This window comes from Hordeum vulgare, chromosome 1H (genome assembly GCF_904849725.1).
Source record: "Hordeum vulgare subsp. vulgare chromosome 1H, MorexV3_pseudomolecules_assembly, whole genome shotgun sequence".
Lineage (NCBI taxonomy): Eukaryota > Viridiplantae > Streptophyta > Magnoliopsida > Poales > Poaceae > Hordeum > Hordeum vulgare.
Window position 1 is genome coordinate 464,116,868 of NC_058518.1, and position 20,190 is coordinate 464,137,057.

A 20,190-nucleotide genomic window follows, 5' to 3' on the forward strand; every position below is an offset into this window, starting at 1 on the left:
GCATGAGACAACCAGACGAATCACACGACAAGAACGGCATAAAAGGAGAATCTTGTGAATCGTCGGTCTCGGGCTGTTACATGAGACGAACCCACCAGCTCGACGATGGAGTCTCGAGGAGAGACTTTGTCCTAACTGGCTACGCTTAAGGCTAGTGACGGATACGAGAGTATGATCTCAAATGCACTAATTTGAGGGCAAGTAATCATTTAGGTGCACGGAATCAGTTCCGATCCCTCTTGAAGTGGTTCTACTGTAGCCATCCATGGCTTGTAGTCTACTCGTTGATGTATACTAGAAGGACCTGGCGCGTTTTGCTGCGTTGTTAGATTAAAAAAAACAATCAATCTATTTAAAAGACAATGTGTATTATTATTTTAAATTTCAAACCTTTTAAATTTGTAGATAAGTATATCAAATCTATAATATCAAATTGTTATGATTAGATTCATCATTTTTTCATATTTTTATTTAATATTGTGAACGTAGATACTTTTTCTCCCAACTTGATCAAAGTTGAAGAATTTGACTTTTGAAGAAACTAATACCCCTTATATTTTGAAACTAATGGAATTTTCATTTGATGTGTGGGGTAGAAGACATAGTGTATTTTATTTTTGTTTATAATTTGGTAATTTGATGGGTCTTTCGTTATGCGATTCTATATTGTATGCCAACCAACCTTATGTATGTGGGAAAATTCTAAGTCGACTGTTGCATGAGCGTGATTGATATGTTTTCATAGGTCCATTGCTGTTGATTGATTTGAACAACTATTAGTTCGGTCAAAATCATAAATCAAACCCATTAGGAAGCATATTGTATTGGTCTAAAGAATTGAACGAGTAAGTTTTGAAAAATTATTGACCCGGTCAAAATCGGGTGACCGAATTATAATTAAATCTTGAAGGCCTGAATTGAATGTGCACTCTTTAAAACTAAGAAGTATAATATTATATAGATATAAATAAAATAATTAAACAAGAGAGCTTTGAGAAATTGTTGACCAAGTGAAAATCGGGTATCACAATATCAATTGAAGACCTCAATTGAATGCGGGCTCTTTAATTCTAAGAAGATTAGTGTTACATTATATACATCAATCTTAATAAAAACGTATATGTGGATCATAATAATGCAGAGCAGAGGCCGAGGGTTTATACCTTCTTTTTGATAAAAAAAATCAAATTCAAGATTCATCTTTAATAAGCATGTAATGTCTTGTGCTTGAGTAAAGTTTGGTTACAATGTAGAAGCACAACATCTTCAGCCCAATGCACTCTGTTTCGTTGCATGTGTATGGTTTTTCCTACGTTTGCGTGCGGAATATGCTTATAAAACCATTCAAAGCAGGGCATATTTTTCATCGTTTCTTACTTTCTCTGTCACGGTTTAAAAGGCATGCTTAAAATTTTTCTGAAATGGTTATTGATTGACTGTGAGATGCATCCACACTATTTATACATACAGAAGTAGTACAATAAAGTACTAATCATGTGTTAGGAGGGAGTATAAAGCATCGTCGATCCTATAATTATGAATCATATTCATCACTATAACATTAGAGCTGTTACATAGACTGCTCCAATGAGCGACGATCACCAGGAATTCGTATCAGGCGAGCCCTGGATCATTATACCCACAGCGAGCCCTGGATCATTATACCCACATCATAATCATAGACACCGCTACACAATCACCAGGAACCGATGTTATCTCCGGGCGCGTGCTTTGGTCAACCTTCTACATCCTCCGACGATGGCCGCCGTGCGTCATCGAGCTGATCACGCAACGGGGGGCCAGTGCGCGGGGTCCTTGGACGTGTCCAGCGACGTCGGCGGTATCCACTGCCAGAAGGCTGCCGGCGGCGGGTAGCCGGCTGCGTACGCCGGGACGAACTTGCCGGCGTGCGCGAACGCTGCCGCCGGGTGGAACTGCGGCGCCGCAGCGGCGGCCGGGTGCGGGATGAACTGCCGGGGAGCAGCAGCAGCGCTGACGCCCTTGAGCATCTGCTCCAGCCTCTCCCTCTCGGCCTTCAGCTTCGTCTTCTCGTCTCGCAGCTCCGACTTCTCGGACTACATACATAAAGCGACATCCAACCATGACCATGAGATCTCTGAACTTTTCTTTACCGTAAATGGCAGTGTCCCAGTGAGTTGCTGCTTTACCTTGAGGCTCTTGATAGAGTCCTGGAGCGACTCGTTTGAGGACTTGAGCTGCTGAGCCTCGGCGCGCAGCTGGTCCAGGAGGCGAGTGGCGTCGCTGAGGATGGCGACCTTGTCGGCCTTGGGTGGCTTCCCGGGCTCCAGGACGGCGCAGAGCTCGTTGAACCTGGAGTGTCGCACCACAGAGAGGAATTATGAAGAGCTCCAAGACACGTGTATCACTGAAGCGTTGGGAGACTAAGAATTATTCAGACATGGAACTGAAAATCCTGAGCCCCAGAACTTGCCTTTCGTTGAGCCTGTCTCGCCGGAGCTTCTCTCGGCACGCCTTTGTGCCGGGTTGTGCGCTCGACTCTGGACGGGATCTGCAGATACAGGATAATAGCGTAAGATTAGGCTCATGCTTCACAGATTCTGGTCTTAAAGTGTGTGATTTGTGTAGCTTTTAGCATCAGTGTGATCAGTGACTAGTTTTTTTCCCCAGTAATCAGTGACTGAAAGCTGAATCCGGGCTGTAACCCATATTCTGGGACGGGGAAAATAGCCACACCTGTAGGTTCCAAAACTTTCTACTCCGTACTATATAAGCATGAAACATGCCAAGTACGTCGGCTAATTTAAAGTTTTTAAACTAGTCTCAAGAGTTTTCAGTTTCAGCCTTGTGTGTAACCTATGTACAGTAGTTGTGAGCTGATCTATTGAACTGAAAATTGTCTACAAATGTCTCAAGCAATCTCTAATAGGGTACTACCTATTTTAGCAAATCTTTTGGAGTGTTGTGTGAGTCAAGGTCGGTAGGCACGTTCAAGATGGGCCAGCCAGACTGGCGTTCTCTCAACTACCGCTTCCATGTTTCTCGTCAATCTTATCACTAACCAGAAAGGGCCAAATAATCCAAACAGGAGCACCGAAAACAGCGCAAAATCCCTCAAAACTTGCAACAACAAATCGGAACAAGAGGGAGGAAAACATTACTAGCGGAGCAGCAGTACCTTTTCTTGGCGCCGGAGTTGTCCCGGGCGGCCGCAGCGTCCTCCTTCCTGGGAGCATCGAACCCCAGCATGGCGCTGCAAAAGCATCCACCGGAATATCCGACCGATCACCGACAGTGAGCAAAGCAGCCCCCGATCTTGAAGAATCCTATCTACCCCCCGAACAGGATGGAAAGAAGGAGAGGAGGATCTGAGCTGAGCTGAGCTGACCTGGAGACGGGCGGATCGTCGACCATGTAGATGAAGTCGGAGGCCTGGATCTCCTCCTCCACGAGGCCGTAGTCCAGCAGCCACCCGCTCTGCCCGCCGCCGCAGCTCATCGCCGGAATCCCAGCTATCCGGGGGCAGATCTTTCCGGCGTTGGTGGCGGGCGTGGGGTGGGCACGAGCCGAAAGAGATCGGGACGCTAGGGGGAAAACTAACTAGTCGTAGTTTGTTGGCCGCTGGCTTTTGGCGCGGCCAAGCAGCACGCAACTGCTGCTCCTATATCGCTGGCCTCTGGCGAACGAGAAAAAAAAAGGAAGAGGTGGAGGAGGAGGATAGATGCGACGTGGGCGCGGGCCAATCGCTGGGCCGCTGATTTTTTAAACTAATCCGAGCTGGGTGGTGGTGGGCTCGGACGGGACGCGTGCGTCTTTTATTCTTCTTCTGTTGCTGGGTGCCGTGCTCGGTGCGCGCCTGCTCTCCTTTCGTCAGATTGTTTGCTCTGCTTTCGCAATGATTTTATTTGTTTCTTGCTCTGGGTTCGGTGATGATGATCGGTGGGGCCGGGCCAGCACCAGCACCTGCACTTGCTTGAGTCTAGCGGTGAAGAGGACGTACTACTGTACTACTCCTACTACGTAGCTAGCGTATCGGCTGCTGTAGTACTACATTTACATGCCATCGAGAGAAGTACACAGGCATGAAGGCCATGCGGCCACATCTCAAGGTCACCCCCCTCATCCCTCCTCTCGTTTTCAGCCAGAACAAAAATCGCGCCTGGACGGCAGTGGTGCATATATCGTCGGTCAAACTACTACAGCGACGCCTCCGTCTCTACAAAAACTACAGCGACGCCGACGTCAAAAGTCTGATAAAACGACAGCGGCCGATCTGCTCGCGCGGCAGATCTTCTTCTTCATCTTCTGTTGACGATTATGTTCCGAGAATCCGATCTCCCTTTTCCGCGTCGCGGTTGAGTTGCGTTGCCCCCTCGCAAAGGCTCCTGGGGGGCTTTCGGAACGCGACGGAAAAAAGGCCCTCGTTCCAGCGCGATGATTCCACTCGGCCTCCCCACCTCCGGCTCTACCTCCATGACCACACCGTGGCCTCATGCATGGCCCATCCGGCAACGGGTTTCCAAACGAGACGTCCACCATACCTGCGTCTGCATGAATGATCTTCGCTTTTTTGTTTGTTTTGATCTCGCTTCCTTTTTAAAAAAAAATTATGGTAGTAGCGTATGCTGTACGGGGCGTAATTGTGTGACGTCTTCTTCCACGGGACTGGCTACTGGCTTGTACTGGGAAGGATCGCACCACACGCCTTCCAAGAAATTTTCCACGATATTGTTAGTATATAAAATCGTTTCTTTTGTTTGAGCCTGTGGCGAGAGCACGCACGCACGCGGGAGGCAAAAGCCTCTCCTCTCCTCTCGCAAGGATTAGCGTAATCGCACCACTCCTACTTAGCACCGAGAGCGACAGACACTGCGCAGTGCCCATTCTACACAGAGCTTTTGGAAAAGGAGAAAGGCCAGCAGCCTATGTGGCCAACTTGTCTTGTTATTTGTTTCTTCATTTGTTTTGGCGGTATGTGGCCGAACTTGTCAATGCCTGTGATTGGCAGAACGCTGGCTCCGCCACAGTAGGTCAGTACTTAGCATTCTTGTTACCGAGGTTTTATCAGTTTAGAGCAAGTATAATAAGTCACGGTCAGCAGGTTGTAAGGATTAAAATATTATATTTTTAATGAGTTGAATGAGAGAGAAGAGGAGAGAGAGAAGGAAAGCGGACTCTTCGTGAAGAGCTACCTCTAGCACGTGCTCCTAGGTGTTTTGTAAGAATGAAAGATTGGCTATATATAATAAAAATAATACTCTTTTATAACTAACTATTTTACAGGCTAGCCATAAGGTGGGTTATAAAATGACTTATAGCCAGCAGTTGGCTATACTATTAACCATACTCTGGTCCTGTTTGAAACCATAATAAATTATGATAATCTGAATTATGAAGATAAACTATATAATATGATTTATAAAAATAATCTAGTTGGGCATGTTTGGAGGCGAAATTATATAAACTGTAATCCAGATTTTACATTACATAATGACCTGTCTGTCCTTTGTTTATTTTTTTGAAGAGGAGGATGACGGTGGTAGGAATGTAATTATCTTCAACTTTACAAAGGTAATAGGTCATTAGCAATTCATAATTTGATTTTAACTGGGATGGAGTAGATTATGAGTTTTTAGTAATCTATCCATCTAGTTTTTATAATCTACATCATAAATTATCCTGTTTGAAAACAAAATAAATTATAAAAACTGGATTATATAATCCGAATGGTCCAAACAGGGCCTAACTTAGCAGAGCTAGCTGGGCGTGACGGGTGAGGAGAAAGGCTGGCCGGAGAGGCAATCGTTGTCGTGGACTTGACTTGTGCAGTGGTGCCCAAATTGGGAGGCTGCCTTCTGCCCAACCATATCACTGGGCCAGGTACAGGGCTTGTCAAATGATGCCAAGATTCTCTCTCCCTCTTTTCATTTGTTGAAATGTACTCATGTTCGTTTTCTCTCTGAATGATCGAGTCTTCGGTGAACCAAGTTGTTATATGGCTCTAGATGTGTCAATTCGACGTGATAATAGACTCATTTGTACACCTCAAGCTCGTGTCTGCAACCGGTCTGTAAGCTCTAGGAGACTAGGAGTGATTAGTGATTAATAGTTTTATGGAATTTTAGAGGTTTGGGTCAAAATCCTAAAAAAAAGATATGTGAGACATTTGATTACTGGTTACAGACTTGATTTCGTTGGGCTTTTTGAGACTATTAAACACAATTATATTAAATTGAATTGCACTCCATTAGCTCTCGTAAAAACTTTGAATGGAAATGGAAATCTCGGGGGATTTTAGTAGGAGTTAATAAAACTAATTTTGACATTATTCAGGTTGAACATGGGAATTACTTTGTAAGAGCATCTCTAGCAAAACCCCGTATGAAGCCGTGACCCGCAAAATAACCTTCAAAATTCGGATCGGTACGGAAAATACTGCCCGACCAGACCATGCAAACGTGTCCGACCCATACTTTTTGCGAGGCGCGGCAAAAGTGCGTCCTCAACCTTTAGATTCACGGGGTGGGAGGCCGACCCGAGCTCGCCCCTATCCTCAATGAGATTTGGCGCGAGGGAAATTTCCACGCGGCCATTCCTCGCTCCCCCCGCCTCGGCAGCAATTGCCCCGCTACCGTGTGCTCCGGTCCATCTTCCCCGCCATTCTTCGTCGCCATGGAAGTCTCCCAGCTGTCCCACGTCAACGTGGAGGTCGCGCACACGCAATCCCCTCTGGCGGATGTCGTCGCCGGCCATGTCGCCCCCGTCGTCATCCAAGGCACCAACGCGCCTGCCCGCAAGCGGTAGGCCAACGTTGTCATGCAGGGCGGCAATCCGACTGGCCCCGCCAGAAAGGCACGCGCATTGGGCGCCGCCACCGCTGCGCAATATTTTCGGCCGCCGGCGGAAAAGATGAGCAAGGTTCCGGGCGTGAAGCGGAGAAGGCTCCTACGAAAAGGTCGACGCCTTCGTCCACTCCCTCTGTCCCGACGAGATGTTTCCCGACGATGCGTTTCAACGGCGCTGCTTTCACCGTAGGCGAGGTGTTCGATGAAATGGCCGGAAGGTATGCATCTTCGCCCCCTTGTTCTTGCTTCGCTTTTCGCCATTGTGGTAGCTCGTGATTTGATGTCACTCAATGTAGCGGTGGTTCAACCAAGATGATGACCGGTGTGGTCCTCGCTTTTGCATGAAGTCATTTTGCGTTTGTCTTACAAGACTATGCTTTTATTTGCTCATGAACTATGTTCTATTATTTGAATTTGAACTCATTTGTCGGAACCGCCGTCAAATTTGCCTATTGGGGTTTTTCGGTTTGCGGGTCGACGCGGCGGCGCCCGAGCAAACCCTGTGTAGCCGACCCATAAAAGAGCATCTTCTGCGAATATCCTTTTTTACGGATCTGTTTTATGGGGTCTGATTCTGCCCTCGCGTGCATCGGCCCGCAAAGCCGTTCTTCCGCAAACTGTAAAAGCGTTTTGCGGGTCGGCGTTATACGGGGTCTGCTAGGGATGCTCTAAGAATTCTACTCCATAGTTGGAAGTCCTTCGCGTGGAAAGTGGCTCCCCCCTCCCGCGTGTCCCCACGGACGCCCCACGATAGTGGCACAGGGGCGGATCTATCCCTTACACGCTATTGGAATTATGCCATAGAGGCAATAATAAATATAGTTATTATTATAATTCATGTATCAAGATAATCGTTTATTATCCATGCTATAATTGTATTGACTGAAGACTTATATACATGTGTGGATACATAGACAAAACACTGTCCCTAGCAAGCCTCTAGTTGGCTAGCCAGTTGATCAAAGATAGTCAGGGTCTTCTGACTATGTACAAGGTGTTGTTGCTTGATAACCGGATCATGTCATTAGGAGAATCACGTGATGGACTAGACCCAAACTAATAGACGTAGCTTTTCTCGAGAAGGAGTTTCTCTCAAGAGAATTGAGTGGGAGGAAGATAGAACTTGATGAGGTTGTCGAACCTCTCATCCCTCTGGGTGGTGGCGCAGGGCAAGGGGAAACCCCTCTCGTTGCGACACCGGTTGAGGAGGAAGTTGATGATGATGATCATGAAACTCCGGTTCAAGTTCCTATCGAACCACGCAGGTCGACGAGACCACGTGCTGCTCCAGAGTGGTACGGTAACCCCGTTTTGTCAATCATGTTGTTAACAACAATGAACCTGCAAATTATGAAGAAGCAATGGTGGGCCCATATTTCAACAAATGGTTGGAGGCCATGAAGTACGAGATAGGATCCATGTATGAAAACAAAGTGTGGACTTTGGAAGTACTACCTGAGGGCTGCAAGGCTATTCAGAACAAATGGATCTTTAAGAAGAAGACGGACGCTGACGGCAATGTGACCGTTTATAAAGCTCGACTTGTGGCAAAGGGTTTTTCACAAGTCCAAGGAGTTGACTACGATGAGACATTCTCACCCGTAGCGATGCTTAAGTCCGTCAGAATCATGTTAGCAATAGCTGCATTTTTCGATTATAAAATCTGGCAGATGGATGTCAAAACGGCGTTCCTTAACGGTTTCCTTAAGGAAGAGTTGTATATGATGCAACCCGAAGGTTTTGTCGATCCTAAAAATGCTAACAAGGTATGCAAGCTCCAGCGATCCATTTATGGACTGGTGCAAGCATCTCGGAGTTGGAATAAACGCTTTGATGAGGTGATCAAAGCATTTGGGTTTATACAAGTGGTTGGAGAATCTTTTATTTACAAGAAAGTGAGTGGGAGCTCTGTGGCGTTTCTAATATTATATGTGGATGGCATATTGCTGATTGGAAACAACGTAGAGTTTTTGGAGAGCACAAAGGATTACTTGAATAAAAGTTTCTCTATGAAGGACCCAGGAGAAGCTGCTTACATTCTAGGCATTACGATCTACAGGAATAGATCGAAACGCCTGATAGGACTTTCACAAAGCACATACCTTGATAAAGTTTTGAAGAGGTTCAAAATGGAACAGTCCAAGAAAGGGTTCTTGCCAGATTTACAAGGTACGAGATTGAGTAAGACTCAGTGCCCAGCAACTGATAAAGATAGAGAGCATATGAGCACCGTCCCCTATGCTTCAGCCATAGGATCTATCATGTATGCAATGTTGTGCACTAGACCGGACGTTGGCCTGGCCATAAGTATGGCAGGCAGGTTACAGAGTAATCCAGGAGTGGATCACTGGATGGCGATCAAGAATATCCTGAAGTACCTCAAAAGGACTAAGGAGATGTTTCTCGTGTATGGAGGTGATGAAGGGCTCGCCGTAAAGGGTTACGTCGATGCAAGCTTTGACACAGATCCGGACGACTCTAAGTCGCAGACCGGATACGTATTTATTCTTAATGGGGGTGCGGTAAGCTGGTGCAGTTCCAAGCAAAGCGTCGTAGCTGATTCTACATGTGAAGCGGAGTACATGGTTGCCTCGGAGGCGGCTAAGGAGGGTGTCTGGATGAAGCAGTTCATGACGGATCTTGGAGTGGTGTCAAGCGCACTGAATCCAATAACCTTGTTCTGTGACAACACGGGTGCCATTGCCTTAGCAAAGGAACCAAGGTTTCGCAAGAAGACCAGACACATCAAACGACGCTTCAACCTCATCCGCGACTACGTCGAAGGGGAGTACGTAAATATATGCAAAGTGCACACTGATCTGAATATAGCAGACCCGCTGACTAAACCTCTTCCACGGGCAAAGCACGATCAACACCAGAACTGTATGGGTGTTAGATTTATTACAATGTAATTCGCATGGTGATGTGAGGGCTAGATTATTGACTCTAGTGCAAGTGGGAGACTGTTGGAATTATGCCCTAGAGGCAATAATAAATATAGTTATTATTATAATTCTTGTATCAAGATAATCGTTTATTATCCATGCTATAATTGTATTGAATGAAGACTTATATACATGTGTGGATACATAGACAAAACACTGTCCCTAGCAAGCCTCTAGTTGGCTAGCCAGTTGGTCAAAGATAGTCAGGGTCTTCTGACTATGTATAAGGTGTTTTTGCTTGGTAACTGGATCACGTCATTAGGAGAATCACGTGATGGACTAGACCCAAACTTAGACGTAGCATGTTGATCGTGTCATTTTGTTGCTACTGTTTTCTGCGTGTCAAGTATTTGTTCCTATGACCATGAGATCATATAACTCACTGACACCGGAGGAATGCTTTGTGTGTATCAAACGTCGCAACGTAACTGGGTGACTATAAAGATGCTCTACAGGTATCTCTGAAGGTGTTCGCTGAGTTAGTATGGATCGAGACTGGGATTTGTCACTCCGTGTGACGGATAGCTATCTTAGGGCCCACTCGGTAATACAACATCACACACAAGCCTTGCAAGCAATGTAACTTAGTGTAAGTTGCGGGATCTTGTATTACGGAACGAGTAAAGAGACTTGCCGGTAAACGAGATTGAAATAGGTATGCGGATACTGACGATCGAATCTCGGGCAAGTAACATACCGAAGGACAAAGGGAATGACATACGGGATTATATGAATCCCTGGCACTGAGGTTCAAACGATAAGATCTTCGTAGAATATGTGGGATCCAATATGGGCATCCATGTCCTGCTATTGGATATTGACCGAGGAGTCACTCGGGTCATGTCTACATAGTTCTCGAACCCGCAGGGTCTGCACACTTAAGGTTCGACGTTGTTTTATGCGTATTTGAGTTATATGGTTGGTTACCGAATGTTGTTCGGAGTCCCGAATGAGATCACGGATGTCACGAGGGTTTCCGGAATGGTCCGGAAACGAATATTGATATATAGGATGACCTCATTTGATTACCGGAAGGTTTTCGGAGTTACCGAGAATGTACCGGGAATGACGAATGGGTTCCGAGTGTTCAGCGGGGGGGGGGGGGGGGGGGCAGCCCACCCCGGGGAAGCCCATAGGCCTTGGGGGTGGCACACCAGCCCTTGGTGGGCTGGTGGGACAGCCCAAGAAGGCCCTATGCGCCATAGATAGAAAATCAAAGAGAAGAAAAAAAAGGAGGTGGGAAGGGAGAGAAGGACTCCACTTTCCAATCCTAGTTGGACTAGGATTGGAGGAGGACTCCTCCTCTCCTGGGTGCGCAGCCCTCGGGGCTCCTTGAGCCTCAAGGCAAGCCTCCCCTCCCTCCTCCTATATATATGGAGCTATTAGGGCCTATTTTGAGACAACTTTTTCAAGGCAGCCCGACCACATACCTCCACGGTTTTACCTCTAGATCGCGTTTCTGCGGAGCTCGGGCGGAGCCCTCGTGAGATTAGATCACCACCAACCTCCGGAGCGCCGTCATGCTGCTGAAGAACTCATCTACCTCTCCGTTTCTCTTGCTGGATCAAGAAGGCCGAGATCATCGTCGAGTTGTACGTGTGTTGAACGCGTAGGTGCCGTCCGTTCGGCACTAGATCGTGGGACGGATCGCGGGACGGTTCGCGGGGCGGATCGAGGGACGTGAGGACGTTCCACTACATCAACCGCGTTCACTAACGCTTCTGCTGTGCGATCTACAAGGGTACATAGATCGGAAATCCCCTCTCGTAGATGGACATCACCATGATAGGTCTTCGTGCGCGTAGGAAATTTTTTGTTTCCCATGCGACGTTCCCCAACAGTGGCATCATGAGCTAGGTTCATGCGTAGATGTAATCTCGAGTAGAACACAAAAGTTTTTGTGGGCGGTGATGTGCGTCTTGCTGCCCTCCTTAGTCTTTTCTTGATTCCACGGTATTGTTGTATTGAAGCGGCTTGGACCGGCATTACTCGTACGCTTACGAGAGACTGGTTTCATCGCTACGAGTAACTCCGTTGCTCAAAGATGACTAGCAAGTGTCGGTTTCTCCAACTTTAGTTGAATCGGATTTGACCGAGGAGGTCCTTGGATAAAGTTAAATAGGAATTCATATATCTCCGTTGTGGTGTTTGCGTAAGTAAGATGCGATCCTACTAGATACCCATGGTCACCACGTAAAACATGCAACAACAAATTAGAGGACGTCTAACTTGTTTTTGCAGGGTATGCTTGTGATGTGATATGGCCAACGATGTGATGTGATATATTGGATGTATGAGATGATCATGTTGTAATAGATAATATCGACTTGCACGTCGATGGTACGACAACCGACAAGAGCCATAGGGTTGTCTTTAAACTAACGTTTGTGCTTGCAGATGCATTTACTATTTTGCTAGGATGTAGCTTTAGTAGTAATAGCATGAGTAGCATGACAACCCCGATGGCGACACGTTGATGGAGATCATGGTGTGGCGCCCGTGACAAGAAGATCGTGCCGGTGCTTTGGTGATGGAGATCAAGGAGCACGTGATGATGGCTATATCATGTCACCTATGAATTTTATGTGATGTTAATCCTTTTATGCACCTTATTTTGCTTAGAACGATGGTAGCATTATGAGGTGATCTCTCACTAAAATTTCAAGACGAAATTGTGTTCTCCCCGACTTTGCACCGTTGCTACAGTTCGTTGTTTCGAGACACCACGTGATGATCGGGTGTGATAGACTCAACGTTCACATACAACGGGTGCAAAACAGTTGCACACGAGGAACACTCGGGTTAAGCTTGATGAGCCTAGCATGTGAGACATGGCCTCGGAACACATGAGACCGAAAGGTCGATCATGAATCATATAGTTGATATGATTAGCATAGGGATGCTTACCACTGAAACTATACTCAACTCACGTGATGATCGGACTTGAGCTAGTGTAAGTGGGTCATGAACCACTCAAATGACTAGAGAGATTTACTTTCTGAGTGGGAGTTTAGCAAGTAATTTGATTAAGTGAGACTCTAATTATCTCGAACATAGTCTAAGTCCACTTTGAATATATTTGTGTTGTAGATCATGGCTCACGCACAAGTCACCCTGAATTTTAATACGTTCCTAGAGAAAGCTAAGTTGAAAGATGATGGAAGCAACTTTGTAGACTGGGCTCGTAATCTTAAGTTGATCCTACAAGCTGGGAAGAAGGATTATGTCCTTAATGCTGCACTAGGAGATGAACCACCCGCTACGGCTGACCAAGATGTTAAGAACGCTTGGTTAACACATAAGGAGGACTACTCAGTAGTTCAATGTGCAGTCTTGTATGGCTTAGAGTCGGGACTTCAACGTCGCTTTGAGCGTCATGGAGCATATGAGATGTTCCAGGAGTTGAAGTTTATCTTTCAGAAGAACGCCCGGATCGAGAGGTATGAGACCTCCGATAAATTCTATGCTTGCAAGATGGAGGAGAATTCGTCTGTCAGTGAACATGTGCTCAAAATGTATGGGTACTCAAACCGTCTAGCTGAGCTGGGGATTGAACTCCCGCAAGAGGCTATCACTGACAGAATTCTTCAATCACTGCCGCCAAGCTATAAGGGCTTTGTGTTGAACTACAACATGCAAGGGATGAACAAGTCACCCGGCGAGTTGTTTGCGATGCTGAAAGTCGCAGAGTCTGAACTCCGTAAAGAGCATCAAGTGTTGATGGTGAATAAGACCACTAGTTTCAAGAGAAACGGCAAAGGGAAGAAGGGTAATTCAAAGAAGAGCGGCAAGCATGTTGCCAATCCGACGAAGAAACCCAAAGCTGGACCTAAGCCTGAAACAGAGTGCTACTATTGCAAGGGTATGGGTCACTGGAAGCGCAACTGCCCCAAGTATCTCGCTGATAAGAAGGCGGCCAAAGAAAAATCAGGTATATTTGATATACATGTTATTGATGTGTACTTAACCGGCTCTCGTAGTAGTGCCTGGGTATTCGATACCGGTTCCGTTGCTCATATTTGCAACTCGAAACAGGAACTGCGGAATAGGCGAAGGGTGGCGAAAGATGAAGTGACGATGCGCGCAGGAAATGGTTCCAAGGTTGATGCAATCGCCGTCGGCACAGTTTCACTTCAGTTACCATCAGGATTAGTTATGAACTTGAATAATTTTTATTTAGTGCCTGCGTTGAGCATGAACATTATATCTGGAGCTTGTTTGTTGCGAGACGGTTACTCTTTTAAGTCAAAGAATAATGGTTGTTCTATTTCTATGAGTAACATCTTTTATGGTCATGCACCCAATGTGAGAGGATTGTAAATATTGAATCTTGATAGTGATAATACACATATACATAACATTGAGACCAAAAGAGTTAGAGTTAACATTGATAGCGCCATGTTTTTGTGGCACTGCCGCTTAGGTCATATTGGTGTAAAGCGCATGAAGAAACTCCATACCGATGGACTTTTGGAGTCACTTGACTTTGATTCACTTGACACATGCGAACCATGCCTCATGGGCAAGATGACTGAAACTCCGTTCTCCGAAACAATGGAGCGTGCCAGTGACTTGTTGGAAATCATACATACCGATGTGTGCGGTCCGATGAGCGTGGAGGCACGCGACGAATATCGTTATTTTCTCACCTTCACTGATGATTTGAGTAGATATGGTTATGTCTACTTAATGAAGCACAAGTCTGAAACATTTGACAAGTTCAAGCAATTTTAGAGTGAAGTTGAAAATCATCGTAACAAGAAGATCAAGTTCCTACGGTCTGATCGTGGGGGTGAATATCTGAGTTTCGAGTTTGGTGCTCACTTAAGACAATGTGGAATTGTTTCACAGTTGACACCGCCTCGAACACCACAGCGTAATGGTGTGCCCGAACGTCGTAATCGTACTTTATTAGAGATGGTGCGATATATGATGTCTCTTACCGATTTCCCGTTATCGTTTTGGGGTTATGCATTAGACACAACTGCATTCACTTTAAATAGGGCACCATCAAAATCCGTTGAGACGACACCATACGAACTGTGGTATGGCAAAAGGCCAAAGTTGTCGTTTCTTAAAGTTTGGGGATGTGATGCTTATGTCAAAAAGCTTCAGCGTGAAAAGCTAGAACCCAAAGCGGAAAAGTGCATCTTCATAGGTTACCCAAAAGAGACAGTTGGGTACACCTTCTATCTCAAATCCGAGGGCAAAGTGTTTGTGGCTAAAAATGGAGCTTTTCTCGAGAAGGAGTTTCTCTCGAGAGAATTGAGTGGGAGGAAGATAGAACTTGATGAGGTTGTCGAACCTCTCATCCCTCTGGATGGTGGCGCAGGGCAAGGGGAAACCCCTGTCGTTGCGACACCGGTTGAGGAGGAAGTTAATGATGATGATCATGAAACTCCGGTTCAAGTTCCTATCGAACCACGCAGGTCAACGAGACCACATGCTGCTCCAGAGTGGTACGGTAATCCCGTTTTGTCAATCATGTTGTTAGACAACAATGAACCTGCAAATTATGAAGAAGCAATGGTGGGCCCAGATTCCAACAAATGGCTGGAGGCCATGAAGTCCGAGATAGGATCCATGTATGAAAACAAAGTGTGGACTTTGGAAGTACTACCTGAGGGATGCAAGGCTATTCAGAACAAATGGATCTTTAAGAAGAAGAAGGACGCTGACGGCAATGTGACCGTTTATAAAGCTCGACTTGTGGCAAAGGGTTTTTCACAAGTCCAAGGAGTTGACTAGGATGAGACATTCTCACCCGTAGTGATGCTTAAGTCCGTCAGAATCATGTTAGCAATAGCTGCATTTTTCGATTATAAAATCTGGCAGATGGATGTCAAAACGGCGTTCCTTAACGGTTTCCTTAAGGAAGAGTTATATATGATGCAACCCGAAGGTTTTGTCGATCCTAAAAATGCTAACAAGGTACGCAAGCTCCAGCGATCCATTTATGGACTGGTGCAAGCATCTCGGAGTTGGAATAAACGCTTTGATGAGGTGATCAAAGCATTTGGGTTTATACAAGTGGTTGGAGAATCTTGTATTTACAAGAAAGTGAGTGGGAGATCTGTGGCTTTTCTAATATTATATGTGGATGACATATTGCTGATTGGAAACAACGTAGAGTTTTTGGAGAGCATAAAGGATTACTTGAATAAAAGTTTCTCTATGAAGGACCTAGGAGAAGTTGCTTACATTCTAGGCATTAAGATCTACAGGGATAGATCGAAACGCCTGATAGGACTTTCACAAAGCACATACCTTGATAAAGTTTTGAAGAGGTTCAAAATGGAACAGTCCAAGAAAGGGTTCTTGCCAGTTTTACAAGGTACGAGATTGAGTAAGACTCAGTGCCCAGCAACTGATAAAGATAGAGAGCATATGAGCATCGTCCCCTATGCTTCAACCATAGGATCTATCATGTATGCAATGCTGTGCACTAGACCGGACGTTGGCCTGGCCATAAGTATGGCAGGCAGGTTCCAGAGTAATCCAGGAGTGGATTACTGGACGGCGGTCAAGAATATCCTGAAGTACCTGAAAAGGACTAAGGAGATGTTTCTCGTGTATGGAGGTGACGAAGAGCTCGTCGTAAAGGGTTACGTCGATGCAAGCTTTGACACAGATCCGGACGACTCTAAGTCGCAGACCGGATACGTATTTATTCTTAATGGGGGTGCGGTAAGCTGGTGCAGTTCCAAGCAAAGCGTCGTAGTTGATTCTACATGTGAAGCGGAGTACATGGCTGCCTCGAAGGCGGCTAGGAGGGTGTCTGGATGAAGCAGTTCATGACGGATCTTGGAGTGGTGCCAAGCGCACTGAATCCAATAACCTTGTTCTGTGACAACACGGGTGCCATTGCCTTAGCAAAGGAACCACGGTTCCGTAAGAAGACCAGACACATCAAACGACGCTTCAACCTCATCCGCGACTACGTCGAAGGGGAGGACGTAAATATATGCAAAGTGCACACGGATCTGAATGTAGGAGACCCGCTGACTAAACCTCTTCCACGGGCAAAGCACGATCAACACCTGTATGGGTGTTAGATTTATTACAATGTAATTCGCATGGTGATGTGAGGGCTAGATTATTGACTCTAGTGCAAGTGGGAGACTGTTGGAATTATGCCCTAGAGGCAATAATAAATATAGTTATTATTATAATTCCTGTATCAAGATAATCGTTTATTATCCATGCTATAATTGTATTGAATGAATACTTATATACATGTGTGGATACATAGACAAAACACTGTCCCTAGCAAGCCTCTAGCTGGCTAGCCAGTTGATCAAAGATAGTCAGGGTCTTCTGACTATGTACAAGGTGTTGTTGCTTGATAACTGGATCACGTCATTAGGAGAATCACGTGATGGACTAGACCCAAACTAATAGACGTAGCATGTTGATCGTGTCATTTTGTTGCTACTGTTTTCTACGTGTCAAGTATTTGTTCCTATGACCATGAGATCATATAACTCACTGACACCGGAGGAATGCTTTGTGTGTATCAAACGTCGCAACGTAACTGGGTGACTATAAAGATGCTCTACTGGTATCTCCGAAGGTGTTCGTTGAGTTAGTATGGATCGAGACTGGGATTTGTCACTCCGTGTGACGGATAGCTATCTTAGGGCCCACTCGGTAATACAACATCACACACAAGCCTTGCAAGCAATGCAACTTAGTGTAAGTTGCGGGATCTTGTATTACGGAATGAGTAAAGAGACTTGCCAGTAAACGAGATTGAAATAGGTATGCGGATACTGACGATCGAATCTCGGGCAAGTAACATACCGAAGGACAAAGGGAATGACATACGGGATTATATGAATCCCTGGCACTGAGGTTCAAACGATAATATCTTCGTAGAATATGTGGGATCCAATATGGGCATCCAGGTCCCGCTATTGGATATTGACCGAGGAGTCACTCGGGTCATATCTACATAGTTCTTGAACCCGCAGGATCTGCACACTTAAGGTTCGACGTTGTTTTATGCGTATTTGAGTTATATGGTTGGTTACCGAATGTTGTTTGGAGTCCCAGATGAGATCACGGATGTCACGAGGGTTTCCGGAATGGTCCGGAAACGAATATTGATATATAGGATGACATCATTTGATTACCGGAAGGTTTTTGGAGTTACCGAGAATGTACCGGGAATGACGAATGGGTTCCGAGTGTTCACCGGGGGGGGGGCAGCCCACCCCGGGGAAGCCCATAGGCCTTGGGGGTGGCGCACCAGCCCTTGGTGGGCTGGTGGGACAGCCCAAGAAGGCCCTATGCGCCATAGATAGAAAATCAAAGAGAAAAGAAAAAAAGGAGGTGGGAAGGGAGAGAAGGACTCCACTTTCCAATCCTAGTTGGACTAGGATTGGAGGAGGACTCCTCCTCTCCTTGGTGCGTAGCCCTTGGGGCTCCTTGAGCCTCAAGGCAAGCCTCCCCTCCCTCCTCCTATATATATGGAGCTATTAGGGCTGATTTGAGACAACTTTTTCAAGGCAGCCCGACCACATACCTCCACGATTTTACCTCTAGATCGTGTTTCTGCGGAGCTCGGGCGGAGCCCTGCTAAGATTAGATCACCACCAACCTCCGGAGCGCCGTCACGCTGCCGGAGAACTGATCTACCTCTCCGTCTCTCTTGCTGGATCAAGAAGGCTGAGATCATCGTCGAGCTGTACGTGTGCTGAATGCGGAGGTGCCGTCCGTTCGGCACTAGATCGTGGGACGGATCGCGGGACGGTTCATGGGACGGTTCGCGGGGCGGATCGAGGGACGTGAGGATGTTCCACTACATCAACCACATTCACTAACGCTTCTGATATGCGATCTACAAGGGTACGTACATCGGAAATCCCCTCTCGTAGATGGACATCACCATGATAGGTCTTCGTGCGCGTAGGAAATATTTTGTTTCCCATGCGACGTTCCCCAACACACGCATCCCCCCTCACCTCGCATCCGCAAGATCCAGCAGCCGGCACTAGAAGCCCCCCATCCCTCCACCCGTGTTCACTACGCCATCACCAAAGGGTCGCCCAGCTAGGCCGCGCTTCACCCTCGGATGGTAGTGACCCGGCGGATCCGTCGCTAATGCGCTCCCCACGCCCCTAAGATCCAGTCGACGTCTTCGAGAAGCCCCTCGCCCCTTCGCACGCTTCCGATGCATCGCCGTGAGAGGGCCAACCGGCAAGGTCGCGTCGCACCCCGGGATGATGACGGCGGGGCGGATTCATTGCTCACACGCGGTCCCAGCCCCAGGGAGGCCTTCAACTCCTGCAGCCGATCGCTAATCACCGCCAGCTCGTCGCTGCGCACCTCAAGGTACCATTGCTCTCCAGTCGGTGGTTCATCGGTGAAGGGCGGGAGGTTAACCCAATCCCGCCCCAAGCTGATGTTGTGGACGTAGAAGAAGGTGCGCTGCCACTTCTTGAAGGACTCCTTCCACTTCATCTTTGGAAACAGCCTGCCACCACGCCTGTACAACACCGCGCCACCGCAGGAGTATGGCACTTCACCGTGCGCGTGGGCATGAAAATGAAAAAAGTGGCGGAAGAAGGAAGGAAAGGGCTAGAAGCCCAAATATGCCTCGCACAGCGTGGCAAAGCATGCAACGTACAAGACGGAGTTTGGCACCAGATGATGCATCTGGAGCTAATAGAATTCGAGAAACTACCAGAGAAAGGTGCTCCCGAGCAACCCGAAGCCGACAAGGAAGTGTGTACCAAAGATGACAAGTTCGCCGGCGCGGGGCCTTGGCACGCGCTCCCGCCAGGCTCACGGGCCTCTACGAGCTCCGCAGCCGGAAGCTTCCGCATCCGCTTGAGGTACTTGATGTCCTCCGCCGTCATGATTGATCCCTCCCACGAGCTAGAGGGAAGCACGTCCATCTCGTCGGACGCAGCCGGCGAGTAGGAGAAAATAAGGTTTGAAAGACGGCACCCGAGCGGATCGACCGCGGGCAAGCGCTACGGGCGCGAGGAGGAAGGATGGAGGAAGAGAGCCGGGGAGCGAGAGCGAGAAAGATACAAGAGTAAGGGGAGGCAATGGCGAAACGAGCCTCCCCCTTCCCCTTTTAAAGCCCCGGGGAGAGACGTGGGGGCGTGGGATCGGTTGCGCCCACATCCAACATTAACCCATGATCCTCGCGTGCATTAAACCGCGTGGGGAACGCCAACCGTCAGCTCGCAACGCAAAAGATCCTACATGTGGGCCGATGCGAGCAAGGGCGACCCTGCGACGACGTACTGTCACATGCGTGGTGGCGGACCCGCCCGTGCCTCCGGCCCACACGTGGCGCGCGTATGCAGGATCCAAGCCCGAGGGGTCGCCACAAGGACCGAGGTGTCGCGGCGTCCAACTAAGCTAGGGCCGGCTGCTGCCGCAACTGGCTGGGATCGTGCATCACC

The 20,190-nt window shown here is 47.2% G+C and overlaps 1 protein-coding gene across 1 annotated transcript; it reads right to left on the reverse strand.

Moving 5' to 3' along the window:
* Positions 1-1,649: 1,649 nt before the first annotated feature.
* LOC123415167 (transcription factor ILR3-like) lies at positions 1,650-3,705 on the reverse strand. The gene is made up of 5 exons (XM_045106704.1): positions 3,368-3,705; positions 3,158-3,232; positions 2,453-2,530; positions 2,169-2,331; positions 1,650-2,075 (listed from the first exon to the last, which is right to left on the reverse strand). Exons 1-5 carry the CDS (start codon positions 3,475-3,477, stop codon positions 1,785-1,787), a joined length of 717 nt encoding a protein of 238 aa, XP_044962639.1. The 5' UTR covers positions 3,478-3,705; the 3' UTR covers positions 1,650-1,784.
* Between the last annotated feature and the right edge of the window lie 16,485 nt (positions 3,706-20,190).

Bases quoted from the DNA above. Each gene is read 5' to 3' on its own strand.
- LOC123415167 (XM_045106704.1), bottom strand. From the start codon at position 3,477: ATGAGCTGCGGCGGCGGGCAGAGCGGGTGGCTGCTGGACTACGGCCTC. The intron at 3,233-3,367 runs GTCAGCTCAGCT...ATGCTTTTGCAG, and splicing joins GACGATCCGCCCGTCTCCAG to CGCCATGCTGGGGTTCGATG. The intron at 2,531-3,157 runs GTACTGCTGCTC...CTGTATCTGCAG, and splicing joins AACTCCGGCGCCAAGAAAAG to ATCCCGTCCAGAGTCGAGCG.